At 35.4% G+C, this 27,187-nt stretch overlaps 2 protein-coding genes across 2 annotated transcripts; one reads left to right on the top strand and one right to left on the bottom strand.

Moving 5' to 3' along the window:
* Positions 1-4,737: 4,737 nt before the first annotated feature.
* Art4 (arginine methyltransferase 4) lies at positions 4,738-10,755 on the bottom strand. The gene has a single exon (XM_068768774.1). The coding sequence runs from the start codon at positions 10,621-10,623 to the stop codon at positions 9,028-9,030; it is 1,596 nt and encodes a 531-aa protein (XP_068624875.1). The 5' UTR covers positions 10,624-10,755; the 3' UTR covers positions 4,738-9,027.
* Positions 10,756-11,452: 697 nt separating this feature from the next.
* On the top strand, positions 11,453-27,187 carry LOC137925383 (ATP-dependent RNA helicase DDX24). Its single transcript, XM_068768815.1, has 14 exons — positions 11,453-11,675; positions 12,684-13,116; positions 13,320-13,850; positions 14,731-14,883; positions 15,527-15,680; positions 16,882-17,059; positions 17,814-17,943; positions 20,955-21,087; positions 21,774-21,863; positions 22,665-22,776; positions 23,392-23,509; positions 24,976-25,153; positions 25,617-25,779; positions 27,071-27,187. Exons 1-14 carry the CDS (start codon positions 11,529-11,531, stop codon positions 27,167-27,169), a joined length of 2,619 nt encoding a protein of 872 aa, XP_068624916.1. The 5' UTR covers positions 11,453-11,528; the 3' UTR covers positions 27,170-27,187.

The raw sequence follows: 27,187 nt of genomic DNA, 5'->3' as shown, positions 1-27,187 counted from the left end.
TGCGAATTCCGAGCATCACCAAGAGAAGAACTTCTGTCCACTGTGTAGTAGCATGGCACATTATGGGTGCCTTGAGTTGGCGATGCAGGCGCTAGATGATTCCGTTAGCAGCAGGATCATAGGCGGTCGTGCAGAAGTGACGTGCACCAGAGTTATGAGAGAACGGAAGAGCTTGCTCGTGAACTGGTGTCCCCGATCGGTTGTCACTCTTGAAAAACAACCAACTCGAGAAATGCATCCCGAGAGTAAGGCTGCAGCACATGACTCTGCAGTGATGTCCTTAAGTGGAATTGCTTCAGGCCATTGTGTAAATCGATCAATGACCGTACGGCAGTACCTGAAATCAGATGATAATGGTCCTACGATGTAGAGGTGAATATGAGAGAACCTCGAAGATGGGGTAGGAAATGAGGAAAAGGAAGATTTGGTATGTCTGGAGATTTTGTATTGCTGACAATGCAAACATTGGTTTGGCCATTCTCTACAGTCTTTCCCTGGCCATACAAATCTTTGTGAGACTAGTCGTGCAGTAGCTGCGATTCCAGGATGATGTAGCTCATGAATTGTGTCGAAGATCTGTCTCCGAAGTTGAAGAGTGACATAAGGACGGGGTAGTCCCAAAGAGGTGTCGCAGTAGACTGGAGTATCACTGTTGTTGTCTTCTCAAGTTTCAAGCTGGGACCTTGGAAGAACAAATCTTGCAGTTCTGGATCTGTATCCTGATATTGCGCAAGAGTTTGATAGTCGATGGAGGATATCTCTTCTACGCGAGACAAGGAATCAGCAACAAGATTCTTTTTTCCTGGTAGATTGCGAATGTCGGTCGTAAATTGTACTATGAAGTCGAGATGTCGGAACTGTCGTAGGACATTTCTCCTTGCACATGGAATAGGCGAAAGTTAGTAGTTTATGGTATGGTATGTGTACACTACACAAGTCCTAACTACGATCATATGGCGGAAGTATTTGATAGCTTCATACACGGCTAGAAGTTCACGATCGTAAAGGCTGTACTTCGCTTTAGTACTGGTTAGCTAGTGGCAGAAGAAAGCTAAAGGTTCCCAGTCATCTCCTTTTTGTTATTGCAGTGCAGCTCCAATGGCCGATTCTGAGGCGTCAGTAACGATAGTCCATGTGGTGGAACTATCTGGATGTGTAAGTAAGGTTGCCTTCGAAATGAAAGTTTTGCATTTCTCGAAGATTTCCTGAAGGTCTGGAGTCATCTGGACTGAATGAGAACCTTTTAACTTCGGACTGCTTAGCAAACAAAGCGTTCAAAGGAGCATGACCTTGCCGCAGCACCGGGAAGGAATCTGCGATAAGTTTAACATCCCCAAGAAGCGACGAAGCTCTTTGACGGTCTTAGAAATAGGGTAGTTCATGATCGCCTGAACCTTATTCTCAAGCTGCTTGGATCCTGCAGCTGAAACACTGTATCCAAAAAAATCGACTTCTGGTTTTCCAAGTTCGCATTTGGAAGTGTTGATCAGCACCCCGTACTTCTTCAGTCGGTTGAAGAGTTCGCACAAGTGAGCACGATGGCTTTCCGCATTACAGGAGAACACAAGAATGTCGTCGATGTAGCAATCATTGGTTTTCTACCTTGGCAAATCATAGCGCAGGTTCTTCCGGCCAAAAGGCGGTACTAGAACGCCAACGCGCAGTACTCTAGGGTCTACATCATTATCGGACCTTTCCATTATCGTTTTTGTTTGCACTCACACCACGTAACAATGTCTATGAAATGGCGTCTTGTTCAACGAGGGTCACCAGTCGTGATGGAGTTCAACAGGTTAGACAGGCAATGTTAGAGACAACACCTTACAAGCTGGAGCACAAAAATTAAAACGCTTGGATGAAAGATAGACACAGTTCATTTTAAAAGTCATCCGCCTACAACTTCAGATACACCAACGCCGTAATAAATTATTTGTCATGCGAATGAAAGTCTTCAATTCCATATTCCAAAGATTTAGTACAAATTCACAAACAACAACACATAAGTCACTTGACGCCGTTCGCCATTATTATATTTCATAATATTTTTCGGCGTGAGACGCGGTTTTGACAACTGCCAACCAATCATACGCCGCGCGTCCTTAGATTTTGCGCATGCGTAGACTAATGGATTGACAGATAAGCGAAAGCATTTTGACAACTGCGATTATTTCGCTACAAGCGCACTTCAATAATCTAAAAATAACTAATAAAAATATAATCACGTGTTGTCTCCATCAAGCTACAAACATTAATTTGAGTTCCAATTCCTCAATATACAATGTCTTTATTCATTTAGACATCAATACGCACTTTTCATCAATTATTTTGCATTATTAGTTTTCTTAAATCTCATCTTTTTAAATATATTACCAATTTTTGATTTGTACATTATGATATAAAACGTAAATGAATTAATCTAATCAAGTTGCGCACTTTCCAAAAAAACAAAAAACTCCTAGAGACTTAAGTCAATTAATAAATTAAGATTTAAGTTTATAGGTGCAGAGTAATAAATATCTTTTGTAAATTTATGACATATACGTTTACACAGACCCACGAAGAATCCAACTATTTGCAGAAGAAATTTATTCATTATTATTATTTGTTTTGCGTCTATCATTATTCCGTATATAATTATTTAAATTTTGAAACACAATATAATATTAAATATGTATTGAGAAGCAACCTATATATGTCTTTGTAGTTGAATACCAATTTATTTAAATTCATCTCTAAGGAAATATCTTTCAAGGTATAAATACCCAATAAAACAGCTTTTTTTGCAAAATAAATATTGAATTAATTTCGGAAGCAACAGCCCATAATAAAGTGCTATGAAAATAATTAAAATACAATATTTGCCTTGGCTTCGTAGAGCGTTATCTCTGTCGCACTACTGACAAAACGTCATATAGGTAGTGTGGGACAGAAATAGTGCTCTACGAAGCCGAAACTAGTCGATTGACTCTTTCCAAAGGTCGATGTGAAATATCGTCGGGTACTATAAGCTTAGCCATATTAACATCTTTCAATTGTCTTTCTTACCTTTTTATCTGAAATTATGCCTAAGAAAATTGTTGATTCAGCCAGTTTTAACATTTCAATATTCAAGCTTAAATTTCGAATTTTTAAATTAGGATAATGTATTTCATTTTTTTAAGAAATTAATTTCGAACATTGAAAAACCCGTGACGGAACACTGTTTATTCAATCATAATTACTCCTTTGATGCCCAACTTTTTGAAAGTAAGATAAAGGTGTTCGGAAAGGTTGTTCACCTGACGACCTTTCCAGGTACGTCTTACTTATACGATGTGTGGACAGGTACAACGCCAGTGAGGCATTACTTTGATTTATTTATTCTTAGTTAAACCAACTTATTATTTCTTCGTTAGACATACTCGTATGTGATTGTAAACAGGTGTATATCTTTAAAGAGGTACATTACCCGGCGATAAATATTGCACATCGTCCTTTGGAAAGAGACAATCGCCTAATTTCGGATTTGTGGAGCGTTATCTCTATCGCACGAAATAAGACTAACAAAGCAGAGATAGTGCTCTACGAAGCCGAAATTAGCCGACTGTCTCTTTCCAAAAGTCGATGTGCAATATTTATCGCCGGGAACTGCACTCTATTCAAAAATTAATGGTTTCAGAAATGAAATACGAAATAATAATATAGGCTACTATCTCTGCAGACTATTGGACTGTCGCATTCCAATTGAAAAAATAAGTAACATTTTTCATTGATCACTTTATTCCTGGTGTTTAAAAACAGGTGGTAGTTTTAGAGGTGATTATTTAGTTCATTTGTCAATAAATAACCAAAACATTCACCCCTTTTAGGTTTTATTTGTAATTACTTTGTATATCATCGAACTTTATCACATACCATAAAGCCTCTTCCGACCATTTTGAATAACAAAATTTCACCATCGCATTTAAGCTGATCATCTTCTTTGCTTTTGTATCACCTACCATTCATTTGATGAGACTCCGCGCCCAAAGTCATCTAAACATTGAAATTATAAAACAAGTTTCATTTTACTTCATAATGTAAATATTTTTTTACTGTTATGAAAAATACCACTAAATCAAAAAACTATATTTTTGGATTTTACTAACCTTACCAACATTTTTATATCTTTTATGTGTCATGCCACACCTTAGTCTGTAACATCCTTACGCCCCCATGTAACACATATATATATATATATATTAAAGCGAAATGGCTAAACTCGTGTAGAGTCTACGTTTGAATTGCCCCTTTAAAAAATCAAATTGCCCAACTGTGGGACGTGGACCCCACGTTGGAACACACATGAAACACTGAACTATACGTCTTTACATGTCTTTTCATTACGCTAGTGTTTAAATATTTTTTCTTCTATGTAGTCAGTCTTAGTAAAAAAAAAAGAACTGCACTGTAGACCGCTGATAGAATCTCAAATGAAGAGATCCACAGAAGAACCAAGGTGGGTGACGTAGATTGAAGAATCGCTAGTCTGTAGTGGCAGTAAGTTGGGCACACCGAAAGATTCTCAAGTGGCAACCACAAGCCGGTAGTCCAAACGTGGGTATGCCTCACACTAGGTGGGTCACTAGATTCGGGCAGCTCAAGACAGGTTGTTCTTGGGATATTTGGGAGAGGTGGGTCTTGTAGTAGGCATCTACCAGGTTATACGGTGATGATGATTAAACATAAGGGAAGTAGAGGCAAATTAAACGACAACAATCAGATTAAGAATACTTCACATTATTACCGAAAACGTCCGATGACTGCAATTTCTTTTTTTTTCCATAATTATAATAATTGTCATAACCATAGTGAAACCGCAAACGAGTTCATGATCTCGTAGACAAGAATGGACGAGAACATTTAGACGCAATTTATCATCCCTTAGTAATACTGTAGACAAAAAAAATGCATCACGAGGAAAATGTTTGCGTTCCGAAACGGTACAGACCCGAAACCTTTACAACCAGACCATTTCCGTACAAGTTAAAAGTAAATTGTTCTACATAATTATACACGGGACTTAAAAACAAAAAATACAATATTCGATTATCGATTCGGCTGGACGTTATACGGTCATTGGGAAATCGATTCGATGCTATATAATCGATTATACGCCGCAATCGATTCCGCAACCACCTACAGGTTAAACAATAATTACCTTTCAATACATCCACAGCTCGACTCTTAATATTATTGTATTCAATCGCTTCGTCTAAACACAACCATGACGCTCACGTGACGAGATAATCCAAAGACTCCGCCATTTCGACTTGATTTACAATTAAATTGTCTTATTTACACAAAAAAAAAAGTTGTATACCAATTAGTACATTACATACAAATTACTGTGATCACTTTGTAAGGACAATTTAAAATATGGACTCAAATACACGAGAAAATATACATATATTACTTTTTTTCGGTATATTATCTCTATAATATGTGCAACCAGTCTTATGTTTCCTTTGTGGGTAGTCAAATAATGATTTAAAAAAAAATACAGCAAACAGTCAGTACAAGTTGCAAACGCAAAATGTTTAACATTAAAATTGTTGCATTACAAAGTGATCAATCATCACAAATTAAGTAGAAATTATGACACTTACAGACTACATAGCCCCATCGGACAAATCGAATGGAACAATGCATAACGCTATAAATATTTTCAGAGTACCCACATCTAGCATTCATTGTAACAATGCGATAAAGAAAAATTACAAAATATCCTTAAATCAATATGACTGCTATAAAATGAAATCGCATTTACCAACACTGGGCGTGCACTAGATGTGGTGATCGTTCCAAATGTGACAATACAATACACGGAACCTACTTTTCCACATGCTTAACTTAATCTGAAACCACAATAATGCTGTTTATAAGTCACTTATAATTTTGTAGGATGCGCCAATATGTATATTACTTCTGAAACCATTGTAACTTATAAAACAAAGTTTGTTAATTTTTTCGATGACAAAATAAAATATATAGGATACACTCAAAACAGCATCAGTGTGATAGCAGATAGCAGTGAAAATTTCATTTGATAATGCATTTAGAGCCTTATTCAAAATTTAGATTGCCAGCTAAAAATAAAGTATAAGCCAGCTGCCTTAAAAAAAACCTTTACATACCAATGGCAAGTGATTAAGGCGTTAACAAGGGTTGCCACTTCCCATAATAACAATGTCCAAGTCACGTATGCTACCAAAATTCAATACTCCAGTCTCTCACTGTACAAATTCAATTAAAATACCTTAGAAAAACAATATTTCCCTTTACATGCTGAGCTATTTACAAAACACTGTATTACAACCCAAGTAGATTATTGCTTGTATTATCACAATAACATCTCGTAGAATAATTGTTACATCATGAAATAGGATTGGCAACCCTATTGAAACCAAAAGAAAAAACTACCGTCTGCCAAATCGTGAGGTAGAACTGTTAATCAAAAACTTTTATGTTTGTGCAGGTCATTTCTTACCACTCTATTACCATATGGAAAGTTTTAATTTTTTAATATCATTTTAATTTAATTGTACAAAATTATACATGCACTATTCACTATAAGAAATCAGTGTTACCTTCCTGAAGTTCATAAAAATAAAATTTCAAATTCATAGTTTCATTTGAATCTTAGGTACATTTCATAAATCCAATCTACCCCTAAATGACAGAGTCAAAGTCAAAATAGCTTTTAACACATTTCCATGCCATGTGGGGCGTATATTACCCCAGCTGCATTTTCCGTTCAGGTCATTTGCAGTTCTCATTGAATATCAAAGGTTTCTTAAACAAATAAACTGTAGGGTCTAATATAAATAACTTAACATCACATACGCACATACATAATGCATATTAAAATTTATATCTTTTTCCCGCTAATTATAGCTTTGCAGTATTGAGAAAGTGTAAAGCATACGTCTTAAAACAACTTTTTTTAACTATTACAGCGTGGGTCATATACACCCCACGCGACCTGAATGGAAAATTTTTAAAACTTGCTGTGGCAGGTAAGTGTTGATATATGAGATCATCACAATCATTTTATAATCGTCAGCTTAAAACTAAGTTTATCTTCCTTCATAAAGCAGCACAGAGAACAACAAACTCAAAAAAAAAAATTTAGATTAGAAACACATGTTTGAACTTTTAAAATCTGAAATAATGAACAAAAATTATTTATTTTGTATTTAATTTTGTGATTAAAGGGTAATGTGGCTTTAGCATAGTCTGTATAGAATTATTTTATGGTAAATTCTGTACATGCATATATACAGTTTAAAAATGAATACACATTGTGTAAATAATTGGTTAAAAACTACAACTTTTTAAAAAAAAAAACCTGTTGACCTGTCAATGTCATATGACAGGGGTGACCCAACTCCTTGACAGTTCGAGCCATTGTTCTAAATTTGAAATTTTTCGCAAGCTGCAATTTAATTTGATACACTAACAAATATTTTTGTTACAAAAATTATATAACGGCACACATATGACAGCACTCCTAATAATACTTAAGATGCCGGTAAGTAATTATGATCAGTGTTTGGATTTCGCTAATTTTATGTTAGAATAATAATAATAATTATTCACTCCAGTAATTTGTTTCGAATTCCCAGGAGCTGACATAGATTATGTAAATTTAAATATTGAAATAATCCAACAATCAATTGGGGCCAAAAATGGCTAGCGAGATGCAGTTTGGACACCCCTGTTATATGACATCTACACATCCACGCAGAGAGGAAAAAGAAATCTTTCTGAACTGGCTGTAAAGCTATTTAAACTTGACATAACTTTGACACAATGCAATATCATATCAGTCACAAATAAAATTCTTAGTTTTCAGTCCAATGTCATAAATCATTTCATACAACTTTAAATAAATTTTATAATCTGTGTACTAAATGTTTTTCTGTCAGTATGCAAAAATAAAATATAGAAATGTTAAATGTTTTTTTGGCAGTGAATGACAAATTAAGGCACACACACATAAGCCTATATTCACTGTTTGACGTCACAGATGTTTACTGTTTATTCTAATTTGTTCAGATTTGTAACTTAGAAGACAATTCAGAAAATATAACTACTCGATGCACATGGCAACATATACAATACACTAAGATGAATAAGCATCTTTAAGAATTTTAAATTTCAAAATTACAAATTAGGCCAATTTTTAGTACAAGGTTTTATGAATGTTTCTACTAAACAAAAAGTAGCCTTGTATGTATACCTAATTGTTGCAAATGGCAACACCGTGTCAAAATTACCACACAATCTGTATAATGATTGGCAGACAGATGTTTTTAAATATCAAAAACATATAAAAGCTTCACTTTTATAGCTTATCACCAACTTAATTCTGGCATCTAATGATAAATGAGTATTGACAATGTTTAGCATTATCATTTTAAATTCAGCACTTATAACTTAATCCTACATGTACTTGAACTGCTACGTTACTTAATTATTGTAAACTGCCATTGCCCAAATTGAGATTGAGGAACTTTGGCCGGTTTATAGAAAAATTCTACATTGTCATGATATCAAGTACAAATATGAAGATTCCAATAACAAGTTTTGTTTACGCTTAAAAGAAAAATTTGAGCAATGACAGCTATATGTTCCAGAGCCATAGCCCAAGCCGTCAACCCTTTTGGAGAGTTTTGTGTCACCAGTTAAAGTTAGGAGGATATTTACAAAAAAAAAAATTTCAATTAAAGCAATGTCTATGTCAAATTACACTAATAAGCGTCATTCAAACCTCTGACAAAACATCCACCGAAAAGGGTTAATCACAAAAACTTTAAGGAGATGCATAACGCCTACCAATAGTCAAGGCTCCCCGTTCTGATTAATCACCTATTTAAAAAGAAACTGTGATGCTCCGTTAATAAATAAGTCTGCTTAAACACTAATGTTCCAACGGAAGATAGTTCACAACCGATTATGACGGTTCCTGAGGGCCCTTAGGCGCGCACGGCGCATCTTCGCGGATTATATGTCTCCATTTTGACTAATTCCAATCCTCTTGATGAACTCCTCCTGCAGCATCACTGTCTTTATCATATTCGGGTGGGCTCCATAAGCAATAGTTTTATCAGGCGTTGAGCAATATTGTTGTGAGGCATCTGTAAGGATCACCTGTCCGTTACTCAGGCCTCCTGTGGTGTCAATAGTGTTCCAGTATGACTCACTTGGAGACGTTGTGTTCACACCTGGAGGTGGAGCAGCAGGAGCTCCCGTGTACCTAAAGTACGGGTTCTTCAAGTCTAATGTGTTAGATGAAGATATATTAGTACCTTCTAGATTAATCTCCATTGTAACATCATAACTTTGCCGTTTATTTGCTAGCAGTAAAACCCTGCCAGATAATGCCTGGCCCTGCTTAGCAAATATTGGTGTCTCCAAAAGACATCTTACTTGATACCAGTGAGTTAACGGCTCTGTTGGCGCTGTAGACAACCATATGTGCTGTGTGCTGCCTGCAAAGAGAACATCAAACCAAAAAGCTAGTCCATGGCAGGTGCCAGACTGTGTTAACTCAAATCTAAATGGCACTTCAATGCGATGTAGATCAGTTTCATTAGCATTAAGAAAATCAACCACATGTCTCACAGACCTCGACATACAAATGCGGACATCAAATGTGTCAACTATTGGTTGCCTAAAATATTCCTTCATGGCAGCTGTACGTAATGCACTGAGATCTACACCATGGAAACATGTTTGATACCAGAAATTAGCCTTATTATACTGTTCCATAAATAAAGCATCATCGGTAAATGGAGCTATGTGTAAGTCACCACGAGTCGGATACATGTTACCATTCGGTTTGAGCCACTTCTTTGCATGAAGATAAGTCTCCAACATCCTTTCGTTGTACAGCATGTAACCCATCGGTTCAGATATAATCACGTCCACACTTTCAGGCAGTTCTATCTCCTCAATCTTGCCAGCCACTACAGTTATCCGGTCATGCAAGCCATTCGCGCGGACCAGAGCTTGCGCATGATGAGCCATGTTGCTTGCCTCCACCGCATACACTTTCCGTGCGCCCGCCTGAGCCGCAAAGAACGATAGGATACCAGAGCCCGCGCCAACGTCCAACACAACCTTGTTTTTAAAATCGTTAATGTTCGACAAAATCGCTCGCTGGTACGTACTCGTCCTAACATAGTCCTGCATCATGTTCTGTTGCTGACTCAAGTACCCGTAGAACTGGAAGTACTGCATCGCCGAGGAGTCCTCCGTGCGCACGGTGAACACGCTCGAACACCGGCCAGCTTTGATTTTCGTGACCAGCAGGTGGAAACTCTGACAATCAATGTCCGACGCGAATTTGAAAAACAAGGTCTCATTGTCGATAGTGAATATATACGACTGGCCGGCGACACGGGAACATTCGCTTTGGCTATGGACGGGAAACTCCAGGACCTCCTGCGCGAGAACGGGATCTGCACGAATCACTTTAACACTGAGCCCCTGAGGGTCGTAGTCCACGTTTATGTTTGTGGGGAAGTTGAACCGCGGCGTTAGAGCTCCGTCATTGTTGACGGCGGAGACCGTCACCGCGCGAAACGTGTTCGCCATTTTAGTTATTCGACACTGAATCGACGCTTCTCTTTCAGAACAGTCCACACGCGTGATGGCAAACAAAGAGAAATGCCGTTGGCGAGTTTTTAGGAGGCCGGCGTAAAATCGATCACTCACAAACTTCCTCCCTCCTTTAATCTATGGTTGCGGCGGCAGCGTGCTATTATTTTTTTGCTCTGTAATCTGTGAATGATGATGCACAAGATGGCAAAAAGCTTTGGCAGCTGCTTAAATTAAATTATTTTAAGTTGTTGTTAATTAAAGATATTTTTATTGCAGACTTGTGTTAATTAATACTATTAATAAATGTATTATGATATATTTAAAATAAAAAATTTCAAACATTATATTATACACTGTACAAAACATATTTTAAAATTTAAAATTCATCATAATATAAATCTTAATGCAAAATATAAAACATGATATTAAATATAATTTATATTCACAATTTTTATTTTTATTTTTTATATTGAAAAGGAAGAAAAAATTCTATTAGTGAATTTAAAAAATTTCTTCCAAATAATAAAGTTATTTTTAACACAGTGTACTATGAAGGATCTTAAGTACTAACTCGTTGATACAATTTTTTTAATATCACGTTATAATCAGGTATAATAAAACGGCGTTATATTATTTACTGGAAACTTTTTGTGTTTATGCATTTTACCTAATCAGTTCTTATATTATTTATTCCGTCTAATTTATTTGCTTCTCCTTATTTAAATTTTATTTATTAAAATTAAACAAGTTCAATTATTAATGATAATGAAAAATAATCCTGTAATAATAAAAAATTGATAATGATAACACTGTTTAACTTTATGTCAAAATCACGCCGCAGTAAATCTTAGGTTAAAAACATTGTGATATCGTATAGATAAGTTGTAAGTATACCGACAATGTCCAAAAAATTCAAAACTATGAAGTGGGACACAGTCCCTCTAGAAGGTTTTCCAGTATCCATGACCGATAAATTTCAAGGCTTTGTGGGTCTTGAGGAATGTACAGATTATGGTTTCGATAAAGAGGAAAAGAAATCTAAAAAGGTAAATTAATATTATATACCCGCTGTTTCATTTATCTACATACCCATTAAAATATATTTCTTTTTAATATTATCAATTTCTCGTAAATAAAGGGAATAATTGTGTTATTTCCGTGCGTTAAAAATAATAAGAAATTACTATCATAATATTAAAAACAATACTTAGTAATGGTCACATTGTCTTGATATTCTATATATTTATTAACATTTTTTTGTAAAAAAATAATAATATACTTTTAAACATATGCACCAACAGAAAAGTGTCATTATGTTAAGTATTTCTTTAAGTACATGACCATTAAGTTTAATTTAATGCTGTTTATTGAACATATACCGATAGTCACCCATTGCAAGACGTGGGCTTCCCCCAAATTTATCTATGGGGGCATATATCATAATTGCCATTCTTGGCAGGCGGGTTTGTGATCAAAGTTTGGTATTATGGTATGCAGAGGATGCTTCTGCCAATCCTCTGGTAACTTGTTTGCAAGTCTTTGTGGAATTTTATTGTACATGCATGTATACTATGTGCGGTAAATGATTTTTTTAATTTTTGAAGACATTAACTAGGAATATATAGCTTATTTTTATTCCATGTATTAATGTCTTATCTATAATAGTTTTTAAATAATTTTGAATGTTTTGCAGACAAAAAAAACATTATTATAGAACCCTTTTCAAACAGCGTAAGCAGAGAAGCTAAATTTATTGGCAAAAAAAGACAGATACGTGTCCCACTGAACTTTCGAGTCTAAGGCAGGGGTTGGCAACCTTTTATTTTGGAAGAGCCAAATATTACAATTTATCATTATTTATTGTATTATTATTTTTATTTATTTATTTCAAAGTTTTTAGTAGTAGTTTGTAGTCATTAGTCAGCACTGCTCTCTCTCTTTTTTGTTTTAAAAATATTGACTCAATATCTGGAACAATGCCCCAAGTAATGTGCCATAGGACAAAACACTATGAAAATAGATAAAATTAACAAATTTAAAATAATTTATTTCAGAAAAAAGCACCGAAAGAGGCAAAAACAAATACAAAAGCAGTGTTACAAGAGCGAACAGTAACACAAAACAGTAAAGTAGAACTAAAAAATGGTTTTGTGGTAGAAACATGTGACAAGATAAAACCATCACTGACAAATGAAGTAGCAAATACAGATAATAAAAGTCTAACCAAAACAAAAGATTCAACGGCACTTAAAGAGAATACCAAAAGAAAAAAGAAAGAAAAGGTAAAAGTAGAAGTTACAAGAGAATTGAAGCCTAAAAAGCGTAAACTTGGTGATATATCAGGATCACATACAAAACTGACACCGGAAGACATGCTGTCTTGGGCAGAGTTTAAATTGCCTGAGGAAATAATCAATGCTTTGGCGGAACTTGGGTTCAAGAATCCGACGAAGATACAGCAACTTACATTACCAGCGGCCATTCATGGTAAGTTAATGTTATATCTTAATATACTATTAAAGTTTACTTGACTCTACTTCATTGAGCTTAATTTAAAAAATGTCAAAGAATGTTTGCACGGTAATAGATACTACACTATAAATGACTTCATAAATAATTTTTAAAATTTTCTGTACATCTACATATATACATACACAAACATTTTTAAACTTTTAACTATATCCTTTTAGGGCGGAGAGACATTCTTGGTGCAGCTGAAACTGGAAGTGGAAAAACCCTTGCATTCGGTCTTCCAATATTATCAGGAATTATGAAATTAAAGGAGAAAGCCAAAGCTGGATTAAACGTATATGAAATTCCATACAAAAAGACATCAACAAAGAAGAAAAATCATGATATGGTAGAAAAAACAAAGAAGAATCAGGTAAATAAAGAAAGAAGGAAAGGAAAGAAGAATACACAATTTAAAAATAATGATTCCAGTGATGAAGAATCGGAAAATATGAAAGAGAATATATCGGAAGATCATGATGAACATGAAGAGTATTTAGAAGAAATAGAAGTGCCTATAAAAAAGAAGAAATTAACAGAAGAGTATAATAGTGATGATAGTGATAGTTGTGTACATTTGTCCGAAATGCTTGACTCTGATGACTTGGTGGAAAACAGTGATGATGAAGCAGATAAAGCTGGTGGAGAAGATAGCAATGGTGATGATGTCGGTGAAGAAACGGATGGCGTAGATGAAGTTGATAAAAAAGGTGATTATTCATTTTAGTGTATTATTCAAGCATATATTCCGAAGTTTTTATAGACTATTGTTACAGCACCCACACAAATAAAAAAATTATATAGATGATACAAAATAATTAATTGTAGAAAAATTATGTCCATATAATTTATTAATAATCTCAAATAATAAAATACTTCTTTCTCTCTCTATCACATCTTCGTTTACTTGCATAGACTTGATACAGACAGTACTAAACAAAATCATTTATTTCATACTTAAAGCTCATGGTTTGAATAAGTCCAGGAGTTGGATATGCCCGTGATTTCTCTCCAAGATCGCAACAAGAATGAGAGTAACTGAAGTAACCCAGCGGGTTGCACAGAATAGATGATCACTGGGGCTGGAAGGTTCTTGGAGTAGAGACCATGGACCAGTATGAACATCCACTCATAACGTCAAAAGATCTTGTCAAGGTAGACCCTGGATGCAGGCGGCTTCCAACCAGTCTTAATGAGAATCTATGTGTGGAGAGTGTGTATATCTAGCAGTGGATGTCTATGATCTTAAAGACGATGATGAATACTTACAAAAGTGTGATAGAAGTTATTCATCTTTTCAGCCAATAAACACCCACTGCACATAGGCCTCCCTCAAAGATGACGGATATTGCTCTGCCTGCATCCAATGACTAACCATGTCATCAGTCCACCTAGTTCATGGCATACCCACGTGGAATCCACTGGCTCGTGGTCCTAATTCTTCTGGGGAAGTCCTCATTTTTGATTCGATCTAGCAGTTTCAGACCATAGCCCTTTACGTTGCTCTCTAACAAATTACAGTGTCATAATGTATATATCTGAGTTTTATTATTTGCTATTCTAGGCTTTCATAGTTTATTTTTTTTACAGGTATTGGATGTGTGAAGGTAATAGATAATATTGAAATGCCAGGTCGTGTGGAAGTAAGGACAGGGAAGCCCCTGTATGCATTGATACTGACACCAACAAGAGAGTTGGCGATACAAATCAGCAGGCATCTGATAGCAGCTGCTAAATATACAGGTGATATATGTTAATAAAAATGTATTATTGAGGGTGTATAAATATTTATTTATGTATATGAAACACTATAATGGAATACTTTTGTCAGTCGTACTGAAAAAGTCTCGTGAGTTTTTTTTATCTACAGACAAAGCATTTTAGTTCCTTGTCACTTGATCTTAAGTGATCAGGTCGATGATACATGCTTGCTAGTGAAAACAATGAGTCTGGTAGTTTGTTTTATATCTTGGTTGTTGGCAGACAATTTTTGGTCAATTTTAGTTGTTAATGGATATATAATAGGATCATTTTAATTTGACCATGGCTGTACTTCATGAGAAGAATATTAGAATCAATCAATTTGATGGAAATTAAAATCAGATTGAACTCTGACGGGCCTGCCAGCTTCAGTGAAAGGTGTAATAAAGCCCGCATAACTTTATTGTCTTAATTACCCAACCTGACCGTTTCGGTTGCTCGCCGTCAGCCCCGACTGGCTCGATCACGGAATGTGTCTTTTTTTCCCGTCGGTTTTCTTACTGTCGGATATATGATCGATCGTACAGTACCTTTAAGTGTGGTTGCTATGTTTTTTACTCTCTCTTTATTGGACTGCTCCAAGCCAATAGCTGGTTAATAATATAAATAATTATTAATATTACAGGCATTAAGATTGCAACAATAGTGGGTGGAATGGCTGCGGTGAAACAGGAGAGGGTGTTGCGATCAGGTCCGGAGATAGTGGTAGCTACTCCTGGCAGGCTTTGGGAGTTAATTACCCAGGGGCAACCGCATTTACAGCAGCTATCTTCTGTGAAGTTAGTATGCATTAGCATTATGTTTCCCACTGCTGGGTCACTGGCTTTCAAATTAGTTTATATGGTGCGATACTTAAAAATACTATCTTTAATTGTGATAACAAAATTTGCCGAGCACGAGATGGTAGACGTGGCGTGGGTAGGCCTACCCACTAGTGGGACCGACGACAAAATTAAGATCGCGGGGAGTCGCTGGATGTGGCGTAAGACTCATCATCGTGGCGATCTTTGGGGGTAGCCTATGTCTTGCAATATACATGCTTTATGCCTTTTTTGAAGATTCTAAAATTCTTTTTTAATATAGATTTAATATTAAAAGGCAGTTGAATTTTTTACGATGGATGAAAATAATTAAATAGTCTTGTTAATTTATTAACAAAAAAAGTTTACGCATGTAAACGCAGCTTTACATTTCTTTACAATTGTCGACGCCCATTTTGATCATTTGTCCCTTTCACTCGCAAGAGTTTGATTGAAAGAGCTTGCTATGACTGGTAATTACAATTCAAACATTATCAAGCGAATTTAAACGCTATGTGCTTTGCTATAGCATTGTTATTCGCGTAAATACTGACTTTACGGTTGAAATAAATATACATATACACTTTTTACATCTATGTCCGATTATCCTGTATATGTCTTAAAAATTTATTATTTATTCATTTTCAAAAGAAAGATATCTGTGCTATTTACGGCATAGGGTCATGAATCTCCTTGAGAAAGCTGTTTAAAAAGTTCAATATTCTTACACTGACTTCCCAATATATTTATGATAATATATTGTATGTTTATAATAAATTCAAATGCACGAATGTCTGGATGTACCAATTTATTAGGTTTTTTAATAAAATATCGCAAAACATTATTAGACTACCATTTACAAAATTCAAAAGGAATATTAAAATATCAATTCACGAAAAAAGATTATTATTTAATAAACGAATATTTAAATGACAAGAATCCTTGGAAGTGATGTCGCCTGATTATTTTGATTTCATTTAGGCTATATCTTTATATATTATAGGATGTGTTGTTGTGGAGTTTCTTCCTGCTTCTTCTCCACAACTATAACACCTTGCAAAGCAGAGTCAAAAATAAAATAGATAATAAGTTGACGAACAATAACAGTTCTGTTAAAAGTTCCAATGTTGAATAAATGAATTTTATCTTTTATATCAAATTATTTCCTGATATTTCTAAGGTTCCTGGCCATCGATGAGACTGACCGTATGGTTGAAAGGGGTCATTTTGAGGAGTTACATCCACTGCTAGAGCGTCTGAACGATGACGAAGCACAGCGCAGCACGAGGCAGAACTTCGTCTTCTCCGCAACTCTCACTCTAGTCCACGATCTCCCCGTCCATATGAAAGGAAAGAAGGTAAGAGATCTTCACTATCTTATATTTCACTTAAAATCTAATAACACGTTTTTTTTTTAATCTGTGCCAAAGCGAGGGTGTTTTTTACTGACGAAATGATGAAAGTAAAATGTTTATCTAATGTGCATGGTGTCCCATAAATCAACGTCAAGCCTATATGTGACGAAATGTTTCTTTAAAAGTATAATACAATTATGTTTGCGGTTTATAAATCAGTATTAAAGCTGTGTTCACACTGATAATATTTTTCAAGGATGAACTGTCAATCTTTAATATATGTATATTTATTTATTTCTAATAAAAATGTTAATATATATGTAATAGTTCAGAACAGTGTTGTAAATCTGTTGATACTTCAACATATACAGGTTGATTGGTTATATTTATAGAAGCTCTAAAGGAATGTATATATAGCTCATATGCTGTCAATTATTCCAAGGTACATCCTATTTATAAATTGATGGTTTAAAAAATAAATGAAGTATTCATTATACAGTAATAGAAAGCGTGTTTAAAAATTATTATCTATACTTAATATTAAAATTAATTTTAGCAGTTATTGACAAGAATTGTTAAAAAAAATTGTTAAAAAAAATTACTTTGACATATTTCAGAGTGATCACTTTATTCTTTATATATGGTGATTTGAAATACGTGTAAAAGGTTTAGTTTTTTGAGCTATGTATTTACGATTTAAAAGCATTTAAATCTACAACTAATAAATATGTGTTAAATAATAAGATATATATTCCAGGTGACACCACGTGGGAAGATAATAAATAGAAAAATAGAGAAGATGACCCCGCAGCAGAAGATAAAGAGACTCGTCACAATGATCGGAATGACTGAGCCCAAAGTTGTGGACATCACCACTCAGAACTTGGGTAAGGATATATTTAAAAAAATATATAAAATTATTTATTTTATGTAAAATTTTAAAAAATACAATTCATACTTTGTACACCAATACCTCGCTTTGCGTCGTTTCGTTTTGTGTTTTCGAAGTTGCGTCGCTGCTTAATTAGTACTAATTTTCACTGTGCGTCGTTAGATTTTCGAGGTTGCGTTGTTTTGGGTTAGAGTCCTTAATTTTTTTTTTTCTAAAAGATGGCAACACTTTTGTTTCTAATTGCGCCATGCCATCGAAACTCGGAGATTTCCTTTGTAACTAAAAATCAACGCAATTTGAATACAGTTTTATTTTCACTATGTTTTGCTAATTCTGGAGTTCAGTTTCAATTACGTAATGTGTTGTAATAAATAAATAATAAATTTATTTAAATTTTTACATGTTGTTTCTGCTTACAAAAAAGATAATTGTTTGCATGTTTGCAATCTTACATAATTAATCTACACCAATACCTCACTTTGCGTTGTGGTTACGTTCCAAAAAAACACGACGCAAATTGAAACGCCGCAAAGTGAATTAAGATTTTCTATAGCAAATCATGTAAAGATCGAAGATAGGTTCCAGGGTTACTAAAAACTACTTTTTAAAAAGAAAATTGAACAAAGTAGATATTTAAACAACAAAAATAATATAACTCTGCCAATAAATAAATTTCAATAATATTTACCATTTTTGTAACCAGAAACAACACATAAAAAATTATGTAAATATATTATTTTCTTTTTAAAAAAGCACAACACACTACGTACGTAACTGAACTCTAAAAATAGCAAAACAAAGTGAAAATAAAACTGTATTCAAATTGCGTTGATTTTTAGTTAGAAAGGGAATCGCCGAATTGGAGCATGGCGCAATTAGAAATAAAAGTGTTGCTATATTTTAGAATTTAAAAAAAAAATTATACTTGAACCCAAAACAACGCAAACTCGAAAACATAACGACGCACAGTGAAAATTAGTACTAATTAAGTAGCGACGCAACTTCGAAAAAAACGCAAAAGAACGACGCAAAGCGAGGTATTGGTGTAATAAGAAAAGGCATTTTAAAAGTTCGGATATACGAGGGTGAATCAAAAAATTCTTGGAATCAATATTAAAAAATGCAAAAATTTAAATAATAATATTTTATTTTTCTACATAATCTCCCTCCAATGCAATGCATTTAGAATAACGCGTTTCTAACTTCCTTATTCCTTGTGAAAAAAAAATATTTTCTTGACTCTCGAAAAAGTCCTCTACGGCAGCTATAACCGCGTCATTATCGTGAAATTTTGTTCCACGAATTTCCTCTTTTAAATTTGGAAATAAGTGAAAATCACTTGGGGCTAAGTCCGGAGAATATGGTGGGTGGTCAAGGAGATTGAAGCCAGCACAGCGGATTGCGTTGAGCGCAACTTCCGATCGATGAGCAGGAGCGTTATCTTGAAGGAACAACACGCCCAACGACAGTTTTCCACGACGTTTTTCTTTAATCGCTTCACGCACTTTCGGGATTAAATTTGCATAATAGGGTCCAGTAATCGTCTGGCCTTTTGGCATGTAATCAATAAAAAGGATTCCTTCACTATCCCAGAACACAGAGGCCATAACTTTGGCAGCGGTAGGAGCAACTCGAAATTTCTTAATGGATGGAGAGGATGGTCGTTTCCAAGACATGCTTTGTCTTTTAGTTTCAGGATCAAAATGGTGGACCCACGTTTCATCCATGGTGACAAGGCGACGGCAAAAAATATCCGAATCACGCTGGAACATTTCGAGATTACGCTTGGAAATTTCCAAACGTCGCTTTTTGTTTTCGTCGGTTAACATTCGTGGCACCCATCTTGCAGACACTTTTTTGAACCCCAGTGAATCAATTAAAATGGATTGAACGCTACCAAAAGATATCTTTAGGATCTCAGCTATATGTTTTATAGTCATTCTTCTGTCTTCCAAAACCAGATTCTCAACCTTTTTGACATTTTCTTCTGTAACGGAGGTTGAAGGCCGCCCAGAACGCGGGTCATCTTTACAGCTTGATCTACCTCTTTTAAATTCAGCCACCCAGTACGCAACCGTAGAATAGGGTACAGCATCACCCCCTAATGTCTGCTGAATGTCCAAAAAAATTTCTTCGTAGACATTTTTTTCAAACTGAGATAATTTACCACCGCACGTAACTCACTTTTATCCATAATTTTGACTTTTTAGCAACTCGTTGCACAAAAAAATTTATTACATGCGAACGAACTGACAAAAACAAGTGAGTCTGCATAAATATAGTGTGATAGACACTCTTTAATTTGAATATCGAACTTGATCCAAAAAGGTTTCATATATATGCACTTCTAAGAACTTTTTGATTCACCTTCGTATATTATTTACTTTATGTCCACAGACCCTATACAGCCAGAAGTTTTTGGCCTGTAGCATTGAAATAAAAAATATAAATTAATGTAAAATATTTTATAGTGATCACTTTGTATAGGATAATATGTGTCAGCCATGCACAAATGTCCTATATATTTATCCCGTGCCATCAAGGCTCCATAAAAAAAATGTCATTGGATTAATAATCTGTGGCAGAGACCATGTCCAGTAGTGGACATCCCAACTGAAATGATAATATCTAATAGATTCGGGCGCTACTTTGCGGAAGTCCATCCTAAGTAAGAAAAGTACTAATATATAGCTACTTCCGCTATGCAGCGGTAGTCGTGCAATGAAGTGCACCGTCCGCCAGACCGCTGATAAATGCGTATGCGGCAAACAATACGAATTACACAACTGCCATCATTAAATCCCTCAACACGTGTTTCACCCCTCCACGGGGCATCCTCAGGAGTAATGTTACACCGACCAGTGCCAAACACCAGACTCGGGGGTGGCTGGCGGACGGTGCACTTTATCGCACGACTACTGCTACCTAGCGGAAGTAGCTATATATTGGTCCCCTCTTACTTGAAATGATAATGTTACAAGTAATCTTTTATATTCTATGTTCCAGGTGCAGCGGAGACTTTAACAGAATGCCGTATCGCCTGCTCTTTAGAAAATAAGGACGTATATTTATATTACATATTAAAAACGCATCCCGGAAGGACAATTGTATTCTGTAACTCTATAGGAAGTGTTAAAAGGTGAGATTTTAATATACTCCCTTTTTAATTTATAATGAAAAAAAGTTAAAATTCTGGAATTTTCGATAAAAAAAGTTTTTTGAACCACAATTAAATTAATATTTAGTCTGGCCATAAATATTGTCATAATTAAAAATATACAGAATGTAACTTTTGAATTTGGAATCTGTCAAAATGACAGTTCATTGTCTGTTCTCATTTTCGCGCCAAAACATTGTAAAATATTGTGTGATGTTAAAATGGAGTGGGTTGATAAAGAGAACAGAATCGCTGCGATTGCATGCGCTTGGTGTTAGTCAAATATTTTTGTACCGGGCTATTGATAGGTGCAATGAAACCTCCTCTGTTTGTGACAGAAAAATATCTGACCATCCACGTAGTGTTCGTACGAAAAAGGCAATCAAAGCAGTAAAGTGAAAAAATTAAATTATATCCTGCCCGAAAGCAAAATATTTTGTCTCTGTAGATGAAGATAGCACGGATAAGGTTCTAGTAAGTACGAGATTGTACTCGGTTAGAATTTTCAAAAACCGTACACAAAAATCTATAAATAACTTCAAGGTCACGCGTGTTCTTGATCCTAGGGTTCAGTGTTTTTATTTAGAGGGTTCTGTAACTCGTGATTGTAACAGTATGTTTAAATATTTATGATACTTTTAAGTAATAACGAAGGCTTTATTATTCAGGTTAGCACAACTTCTAGGCCTGCTTAAATGCAATCCGCTACCTTTGCACGCCAGCATGCCACAGCGACAAAGGCTGAAGAATCTAGAAAGGTAAATATGCTCAAAATTATTATCATGTATTGACCAGAGTTTCTCAACCTTTTTTGTGGCATATACTACTTTAGCATTTCTAAAATTCTTATGCCCCCCCCCCCCCCCGTGAAATACAGTACCCGGCGGTAAACATTGCACGTCGACCTTTGGATAGAGACAATCGGTTAATTTCGGCTTTGTAGAGCACTATCTCTGTCCCACATTACCTGTATGACGTTTTGTCAGTCGTTGTATTTCGTGCGACAGAGATAACGCTCTACGAGGCCGAAATTAGCTGATTGTCTCTTTCCAAACGTCGATGTGAAATATTTATCGCCGGGTATTGTAGATTAGTATTGTTGTTCAGTGATAGATTTTCATGCAACGAAAGAAGATATTTATTTTAGAGAATTACTCTTTTATATTATCTTAGCTCTTATATGGCTTAAAATGAAAAAAATATTGTGGGTTTTTGAAAAGATGTGGAGCCTTTCGTTACTACTAGAGGGCGCTGAAGATTTTATAGTGGCGATAGATCCACTACCAAAAAGTAATGGGGAATTGAAATAACTATGTATGTGTGATATAATATATATTTGGCAGCAAACCTCTCAAGGTATCAGTGGTCAGGAAACATTGTGTGATGAACAGAGGAGCACTTGACTCTGAAGGTCTCGGAGTGGAGATCGGTGATAAGCCCGGTGAAGGATGTTGAACCAGAAAGTTGACATATATCCTTGTTGAGGTCGGAAAACGCTGGATGCGCTAGTCAAGCTGTCTATACAAGCTATTCAAGCTAATGTATTAATTTTTTGATAGATTCCGTGACGACCCCCACGGGGTTCTGGTTGCGACCGACGTTGCGGCCCGTGGGCTTGATATCCCGGATGTCGATCACGTGGTTCACTATCAGGTTCCCAAAACTGCTGAGGTAAGGATTCGTTGTTTTATTTTATTTTTTGTCATTTTAAAAGTTAAATTTTGATGTAAAATTTCTTATATCTTGTCGATTTTGATTTCATTAAATAGGTGATGTATAAAAAGAGGAAACAGATTAAAAATAAATCATTCGATTTTGGTTCCATTAAATAGGTGACATATAAAAAGAGGAAACAGATTAACAATAAATCATTTGATTTTGGTTCCATTAAATAGGTGACATATAAAAAAAAGAGAAAACAGATTAAATATAAATCATTCGATTTTGGTTCCATTAAATAGGTGACATATAAAAAGAGAAAACAGATTAAATATAAATCATTCGATTTTGGTTCCATTAAATAGGTGACATATAAAAAGAGAAAACAGATTAAAAATAAATCATTCGATTTTGGTTCCATTAAATAGGTGACATATAAAAAGAGGAAACAGATTAAAAATAAATCATTCGATTTTGGTTCCATTAAATAGGTGACATATAAAAAGAGGGATTAATATTAAATTAAAAATAAAACATAAATAAATAACCAATTTCTGACAGTTTTTTTTTCTGGGCTTGTCATATTTTGTAGTATGAGTGGTAAAAATATTTTCATTTTTTTTTCAGAATTACGTTCACAGAAGTGGGCGTACGGCTCGAGCGACTAAAGAGGGTCTCACCATCCTCATGATGGAACCATCAGAGGCTTACTCTTACACCAAGCTGTGTCGTACTTTGAACAAAAGTGAGTAGACTGACCTAAAATTGTTGGCGCTGATGATTTTTGCAAATGTCTTGATGACCTCAGTCGATAGAAGCTCATTGCAAGGCATCTAGCCCTCCATTCTACCTTCCATCCCCTAAGGTCACCAACCGACTGGATGTCCGCTGTCATCAGCATCTAGAGTTAGAATCTGTGTTAGGCACTAATCGGTGTAACATAACTCCTGAAGATGCCCCGTGGAGGGGTGAAACACGTGTTGAGTGATTAGGCGGTGGCGGTTGTGTGATTCACATTGTTTGCCGCATACGCATTTATCAGCGGGCTGGCGAGCGGTGCACTTTGTTGCACGACTACCACTGATGTGCGGAAGTGGTTAAATATTGGTCCTTTTCTTACTTAGGATGGACTTCCGCAAGGTAACGAGTGATTCCATTAAATATTAAATATAAAATGTTTTGTCAAGGGTTCCGATGATCAGCAACTTTAGCATAGGTATGTCGACCATCACCCCAGTGGGGGGACCACTCACACCGCGTCTACCGGCTCCTACCATTAGAGAATCTTTCAGGCGTGTTGCACGTGCCTGTACCTTGCCCACTGTCAGTTCATACGAGCAATCCTTTGAGCTGCGTCGGTGATCAGTTCTTCTCTGGATCTCATTTTTACTTCTCCATTGCTCTCTGCGTTACCTTGGGTCTTTTGAGGCCAATCTTCAGCGACAACGTCTCTGATCCGTAGGCAAGGTGATCTCAGTAGGAGTATTATATATATATACACACACACACATATGTGTGTGTGTATATATATGTATATTTTACCTAAGCATATTTTTGTTTATGGTAACTTTTGGTTGAAGATGACAACATAGTGTAAAAAAGTCGATGGAGGGTATAGCGCGTGTCTATGTCTAAGGATGATTATTTAAAAAATGTTTAAATGAGATTAGCTTCGAATTTTGTTTTCAAATCTATGTATATGTATATAAATATATATATATATACATGTGAGTATATATATATATATATATATATATATATATATATATATATATATATATATATATATATATATATATATATATATATAAATAAAATGGTGTGTTTGTGTGTATAAACATCTATCACTCTCATAAATCGCAAAAGAAAAGATTTAAGAATGTATGTATTTATTTCAGTATCAATTCTTCATCTTTTAATTTCTATATATTTTTATTGTAGGTTTATTAAAACTATGTTTTAAAATATAAGAAATAAGTTATTTATAGAATTCATAAAAGAATGCCACAAAAAACGTATAAAAAAATTGGACCGATCAAAAATATACTTGAAAATATTAAAAGTTAAGTTATTTATTTTGAAAGGGTGAATGTAAGCTAATTTGGTTTCAAATGTATGGGTAATGTTTAAAAATCGAATCTTAATAATACTGCGTATTAAAATACAATATAATAATATGAATAAATGGATAAAAAAAAAACTTTATTCCAGCATCAGAACTTCCGACATTCCCGGTTGCGGAGCAAAGTATCCCGGGTATACGCGACACGGTAGCCTTGGCGAGGGAGGTCGACGGCCTGATGCTGAAGAGGCGACGCGCCAACCAAGCGGAAGGATGGAGGGAGAAGGCCGCCAGGGAGATGGACATCATCATTGACGATGATGACTTGTATCCTTTATAAACGTAATATTTTTTTAATATTTACGCTTTTAGGAAGTGATCACTCGAATGGGCAGCATTCGGAAGGCTCTGAAACGTGAAGACGAAGGTCCTTAACTGTGTTGAGGGTGATGATATATGGATCCGAGACGTGGTCACTTAGAACTTAAGAAGGCACAAGGTCACCTAGAGAGTAATGAAGAGGGTTATGCTAGGGGTTTCACCGGGAGATGAGAAATGAGATCCACAGAAGAATCTCGAAGAATTGCACGTCTGAAGGAAGGTCTGGTGGAAGGTACATCGCTCGTACGATGGCTGATAGAGAAGGTTTTCGAATGGTGACCACTAGTCTGCAGCGTGGGCAGACTTCCCACTAGTTGGACCAACGAAGTCGTTGAATACTTGTCATAGTGGTGGTTTTTGTGTGATTATTTTATTGAAAAAAAAAAAATTTCTTAACTCTTTACCATAGACCGAGGTCACAAATAGACCCGACCATAGATAAAGCGCTAAACATCAAAAGGAAACAGCTGGACGCATTGCTCACGAGACCGCTCTTCCCCAAAGGTTTCTCCTTCAAGTTCCCCACTCTGAACGAAATGCCTCCACCACAACTCAAAGAAAACGCTTTGCAGGTAATGCAAACATTTATATTTTTATAGAAAATCGGTAGTTTTAAATTAAATTTAAAAAATTCATTATTCAATATATGTTGGGTTTTTTTTGGATGGGATTATATATATACTAGCTTATCCCGCAATTGTTGTTTTGTCATGTAAGGGTTGATCGTAGAGGGGTGAAAATTTAGGGTTGTATGTATTTTTATATGCTGTATTATAAAAAAATAAAAACAAAAAATTTTGTCAAAAAAATTTGAGGGTGGACCACCCTTAACATTTAGGGGGATGAAAAATAGCTGTTATCCGATTCTCCACCTTGGCCGATATGCGCGCTGAGATTCACGAAAATCGGTCGAACCGTTTCGGAGGAGTTCATTCACGCACACCGTGACACGAGAATTTTATATATTAGATATAATTCGGTATAGCACTGTAAGTCATGTGCCTCTCCCAAAAATATCTATGGGGTGGTATACCGTATTCGCGGCACTTGGTATGGGGGTTGGTGATCGCATGTGGTATTGGTATGTAGAGGACGCTGCTGCACATCCCCTGGAAACTTTGTGGTCAGTGGCAAAGTTAAATAATTAACGCAAGTGTGAATTATATGTAAGACTGAATTCTTAGAATCGAACCATCCACCAATTTGAAAGTCTGTTCTCTACAGCTGGGCTACCATTGCTCAATATTTATATGGTAGATATACCAAAATTACACGTTTTTAGATTATTGTCTATTTGTCCGTTTGTTCCGATTGGAACAAAGAATAACTTAGGCTAGTTTTATATAAGGAAAATTCTTAAACCACGAACAAAAAAACCAAATAAAATAAGTATCTTTTTTGGTAAAATTTGTTCGCATAAATCCTTTTTGTAGAGAAATTCCAACCCTAGCCCTCTCGATGCATTGTTAAGCAAAACTGATAGAACATGACTGATTATTATATTGTGTGATTCTTCCTAAGGCAGGTTAGTCTTGAGGTAGTAACAACACGAAGTCCGAAGTAAAAGTGTGTATGTTCATTCGAGCTTTGCCCGTATTTATGTTGATGTAAATGAACAACTCTGTGGAATTCCCCTTTTCGATGCGCTGTTGACGACGACGTAATGTTTCTGCCATAATACCGTTGTAAACAAGAAATTATATTTCTGTGGAATTCCCCTTTTTGATGCACCGCTGACTATGACATAATGTTGCTGTCATAATATCCATGTAAATGAAGAATTATATTTCTGTGGAATTACCCTTTTCAATGCGCCGCTGACAATATATTAACATTTTTTTCTTTCATTTTCATTTACATCAGGCGATGAAGAAAGCTCTAGAAACGGGCGAGTTAAAGAAGCAGAAGAGGAAAAGTAAGAACGAACCGTTATTGAAGCTGCAGAAGCAGTTCAAGAAATAAATTTTATTTTTTTACTGC

The sequence above is a fragment of the Battus philenor genome, unplaced genomic scaffold (genome assembly GCF_028537555.1).
Source record: "Battus philenor isolate CCGP_79_NKW_IND1 unplaced genomic scaffold, ilBatPhil1.0.hap1 SCAF_27, whole genome shotgun sequence".
Taxonomy (NCBI): domain Eukaryota; kingdom Metazoa; phylum Arthropoda; class Insecta; order Lepidoptera; family Papilionidae; genus Battus; species Battus philenor.
This window is presented reverse-complemented; position numbering and strand designations above follow the sequence as displayed.

Bases quoted from the DNA above. Each gene is read 5' to 3' on its own strand.
- Art4 (XM_068768774.1), bottom strand. From the start codon at position 10,623: ATGGCGAACACGTTTCGCGCGGTGACGGTCTCCGCCGTCAACAATGAC.
- LOC137925383 (XM_068768815.1), top strand. From the start codon at position 11,529: ATGTCCAAAAAATTCAAAACTATGAAGTGGGACACAGTCCCTCTAGAA. The intron at 13,117-13,319 runs GTAAGTTAATGT...ATATCCTTTTAG, and splicing joins ATTACCAGCGGCCATTCATG to GGCGGAGAGACATTCTTGGT. The intron at 25,154-25,616 runs GTATCCTTTATA...TCTTTACCATAG, and splicing joins ATCATTGACGATGATGACTT to ACCGAGGTCACAAATAGACC.